Source organism: Centroberyx gerrardi, chromosome 11 (genome assembly GCF_048128805.1).
Source record: "Centroberyx gerrardi isolate f3 chromosome 11, fCenGer3.hap1.cur.20231027, whole genome shotgun sequence".
NCBI lineage: Eukaryota > Metazoa > Chordata > Actinopteri > Beryciformes > Berycidae > Centroberyx > Centroberyx gerrardi.
This window is the reverse complement of record NC_136007.1, coordinates 557617-562616: the sequence shown is the minus strand read 5'-3', so window position 1 is coordinate 562616 and position 5000 is coordinate 557617. Positions and strand designations below refer to the sequence as shown.

Below are 5000 nucleotides of genomic sequence, written 5' to 3'. Positions count from 1 at the left end.
GAGGAGTCAGAGAGATAGGAGCAGAATGAGGAGGAGTCAGACAGATAGGAGCAGAACAACGAGGAGGAGTCAGAGAGATAGGAGCAGAATGAGGAGGAGTCAGACAGATAGGAGCAGAACAACGAGGAGGAGTCAGAGAGATAGGAGCAGAACGAGGAGGAGGAGTCAAACAGATAGGAGCAGAACAACGAGGAGGAGTCAGAGAGATAGGAGCAGAACAATGAGGAGGAGTCAGACAAAACTGATAACTAATGACAATGAACTCATTCATTACCTTCATCCATTGGGCTGGCTCCCTCTGGTGGAGAAAAGGTGGAAACTGCCGTCGGGTCTAAAGCAGCCAGCACCGCCCGCGACAACGCCTCGACATCTGGAACATGTTTACCATCATGTACACTCAGTAACTCGGACTCGGATATATTACTTTGTCGTGTTTTTAAAGAGTTTTCTCAGAAGCTTCATGTAATCGATAATCTCATCTAATTTGTAAAGATGTTTTACTGTAACAAATAGAAAAAGATCAACTTTGTTAAAGTAATAGTTCACCAATAGTTCACCCAAAAATGTAAATGTAACTCCTCATCCTCATGTCAGTGAAACACTGGAGAAGTTTGTTTGAAGCTAGCTAGCAGCTCCATGTCAGCCTGCTGCAGTGATGCTGCTTCTTTACAGTTCCAAAAAGGTGAAAAATGATCATAAAATGTCCTTTTTAACAATTTTCCAAAATGTATGTACATAGAAATAAATAGATAACAATAAGGCATTCAGTGAAATGGAAAACAAAAAAATTGACCGAAAAGGTGTAGGTTGAAGCTTTATCTTATTATGCCATCCCTTTTTACATTCTGACAAAACAAAACAGAAGCAAAAACAAAACATAAATAAAAACAAAAAGTTCCAAACATTTCATACACAATAATGATCATACCTCAGTTTTATATTTATTTACCACCTTTTTAAAAAAAAAAAAAAAAAATTAATTTGCAAATTGAACTACACATTTTTAATTCGTTGTCACTATTCCACAAGTTTACCCCTTTGACAGATATACATCTATTTTTGATATTTGTCCTTACCCTTGTTTTTTTAAACATACCTATTCCCCTAAATTCATACTGGCTCTCTCTAATTTCAAATAAACTCTGAATACAGTTAGGAAGTAAATTATTTTGTGCTTTGTACATTATCTGTGCAGTTTTAAGATCAACTAGATCACAAAATTGTAATGTATGTAAATTAGTAAAAAGTGCGTTGGTTGGTTCATAATAATCTGATCGATTTACGATTCTTATAGCTCTCTTCTGTAGCATGAACACTGGATTAGTGTTGGTTTTGTTTCCCCATACACACACACAGTAGGTAATGTATGGAACTATGAGAGAACAATACAGTATATATAGTGAGTTCTGATTCAAGATATCTTTAGTTTTATATAATATTGCAATGGACATTTTTGTTTTTACTTTATTTATGTGTGATTTCCAACATAATTTGTGATCAATTATCACGCCCAGAAATGTATTTTCATACACTCTTTCTATTTCAGCATCATTGATCATAATTTTAACTTGATTAATGATTTGCCGATTACCAAATATTATAAACTTTGTTTTACTTAAATTCAATGATAATTTGTTAATATCAAACCATTTATTTAAGACTTTCAATTCCCTTTCCACTGTATTCAGAAGCCGTTCCAATCTTTTCCCTGAGCAATATAAATTAGTGTCATCAGCAAATAAAACAAATTTTAACAATTTAGACACTTTACAAATATCATTTATATACAGTATTTATATACAGTATAAACAGTTTTGGGCCCAGCACAGAACCTTGTGGAACCCCACAAGTAATCTTCAGCAAATCAGATTCAACATTATTATTTGTACATATTAATATCTGTCATCATGGTAACTTCTTAGCCATGAGTATGCTATCCCTCTAATACCATATCTCTCCAGTTTCTTCATTAATAAGCCATGATCAATAGTACTGAATGCTTTTTTTAAGTCTATAAACACCCCTACAGTATATTCCTTGTTGTCCATTGCAGTAGAAATCTCTTCTACCTATCTGCTCTAAAGCCATACTGATGGTCACTCAATAAATTGTGTTTTTCTATGAAATTATCAAGCCTTTGCACAAATAGTTTTTCTATAATTTTTGAGAACTGGGAAAGCAGAGAGACTGGTCTATAGTTGGAGAATAGATGTCTGTCTCCACTTTTATAAACAGGAATGACTTTTGCTGTTTTCATTTTGCTGGGAAAAATACCTGTTTGGAAGGGTTGATTGCAGATATGTGTCATTGGTTTCACTATACATTCTATAATATTTTTTACTAACGACATATCAATTTCAGTCCAATCAGTGGACTTTTTATTCTTAAATTTTTTAACAATGTAAAGTATTTCCTTTTCATCAACACCCCTAATAAAGATGGAGTTGGAGTTTTCATGTACAATATCTTCATCTACACCATCCTTATTTCTCGGCTCCACAATCTCATTTGCTAAATTGTATCCAACATTTACAAAATAATCATTAAATTCATTGGCAATTTCTTTTGTTTTATTTATAATTGTATTGTTATCTTTTACAAAATAATTTGGATTCTCTGCTTTTCCAGTATCCTTTTTAATTATGCTGTTAAGCACTCTCATGTTCCTTGAGTGTTACTCCTATACTGCTCCAATAGTTTGTGATAATGCTCCTTCTCATTAGATCTCATAATACTTATTCATTTATTTTTATGTATCTTATATCTGTTTTCTGCTTCTTTTGTTCTATATTTTAAAAATCGATTAAATTGATTAACATACCTGTGTGACTGTCCTCAAGCCTTGTTAGAGAGGGAGGGCGATGTTTACCAGCTGTGGTGGGCGGGGCTGAAGGCGGGGCTGAGGGTGTGGTTGGGGTCGTCACGGTGACAGCAGGGTTGAGGTTGCCATGGTGAAACATGGCGGTAGCGGGGTTAGAAACAGCACCGGGTATCATCATGGAGCTGACGGGGCTAGCTGCACCTGCGCTGGGGCTAACAGCAGGGTTAGCAACGCTGCTAACAATCCCTGCTAAACTGGGTATATTGGTGGCTAACGAGCTAACTATGTTCTCTAAGCTAGCAACATTGGGGCTCGCAGCACCAGAGCAGGGTGGACTGGTGGCAGGGTTGAACATAGCAGGGTTAGCAACAGCGCTAGCAGCTCCTGCTAAGCTAGGTATGTGGGTGGCTATGCTGTTAGCCATGCCGTCTAACCCGGGCGGAGGGGGGGGGGCCGAGGCGGGAGCGGGGATCGAACCCGCGACCCCCGGCCAGACTGGGATGTTGGCTGAGATGATGTCGGTCACACTGGACAGGCTGGGAGATCCAAAACCTCGGCCCGGTCCGACCGGAGGAGGAAGAGGAGGAAGGTCTTCATCTGAGAGAGGAAGAGGAGGGGAGACGAAGAAGAGTAGAGAGATGACATCATCAAAGAGAGATCCACAAATGAAGAGAAACAGTTTGAGACGGAGCAGAGGCTGAAGATCAGAGACAGAAGTCTTATTGTCACAAGTGTGTGCCGACTCAGATCGACCAGCAGCTGTCACCTGTGTCCAGGCACCACCGAAGAAGTCAACCAGCTGCTGTGATTCCACACCTGTCACCAGTGTCCAGGCACCACCGAAGAAGTCAACCAGCTGCTGTGATTCACACCTGTCACCCGTGTCCCAGGCACCACACAGAAGAAGTCAACCAGCTGCTGTGATTCATTCAGTGATAAAACTGAGTCTGTATTTCACATTCCAGCCATTTCTGTGACTCTGATCCAGAGACTCACTGAGCAGCAGAATCCGCTTCAGTTCCTGGATCAGCAAACATTACAACAACAGTAAGGAGGTCAAAGGTCAAAGGTCACAGGTCACAGGGTCACAGGTCACAGGTCACAGCAGCCCTGACAGCACATGGAACAGAGCTTCCTGTGGATGCATGACAGTTTTAAACTCTCTCTGACAGTAAACCTCCTCAGTAATTATCTGAAGAAGACAAACTGGTTTCTCAGTTTCTGGAGACAAAACTGACAGAAAAGTTTTGACTTCAGACTGAGAATCAGAGAAGAAGAAGAAACCGGTTCAGTCTGTCAGCTGAACTGATTTAAACAGACGAGTCACTGAGTTACAGTTTGTGTGTGTGTGTGTGTGTGTGGGGGGGGGGGGGGGGGGGGGGGGGGCAGTGTCGTCACTGCTGTCAACAAGCTGCTTTATATTTATCTGACAGGTGGAATGTGGATCAGCAGCTTCACAGCAGATTCAAACTACAGACAACAAAACAACAACAAAAAAATAACGATACGACAACAACAAAAAAAACATTGAGAACAAGAAGAAAACACATCGATGCCAACAAAACAACTACAACTATAATGCCAACAACAAAACAACAACAACAAAACAACAACAACAAAACAACAACAACATGAGAATAGCAATAACAGCTAGGAAGCTCAGGAACAGAATAGAATAGAATAGAACAGAATAGAACAGAATAGAACAGAACAGAACAGAATAGAACAGAATACAATAGAACAGAATAGAATAGAATAGAACAGAATGCAATAGAATAGAACAGAACAGAACAGAATAGAACAGAATACAATAGAACAGAATGCAATAGAATAGAACAGAACAGAACAGAATAGAACAGAATACAATAGAACAGAATACAATAGAATAGAACAGAACAGAACAGAATAGAACAGAATACAATAGAATAGAACAGAATAGAATAGAACAGAATACAATAGAATAGAACAGAACAGAATAGAATAGAACAGAATACAATAGAATAGAACAGAATAGAATAGAACAGAATACAATAGAATAGAACAGAATACAATAGAATAGAACAGAATAGAATGGAACAGAAATACAATAGAATAGAACAGAATAGAACAGAACGAATAGAACAGAACAGAATAGAACAGAATAGAACAGAACAGAACAGAATAGAACAGAACAAAGAAC

At 38.5% G+C, this 5000-nt stretch overlaps 1 protein-coding gene across 1 annotated transcript in view; it reads right to left on the bottom strand.

Moving 5' to 3' along the window:
- The window catches only part of LOC139915045 (arf-GAP with Rho-GAP domain, ANK repeat and PH domain-containing protein 1), a gene marked incomplete at its 5' end in the record, with an annotated part of 30918 nt that overhangs the window by 25049 nt on the left and 869 nt on the right, over positions 1 to 5000 (bottom strand). The window contains 2 exons of the mRNA XM_078286664.1: positions 275 to 370; positions 2822 to 3418. Of these exons, the coding sequence (XP_078142790.1) occupies positions 275 to 370; positions 2822 to 3418 (693 nt within the window). The remainder of the gene's footprint in view (positions 1 to 274; positions 371 to 2821; positions 3419 to 5000) is intronic.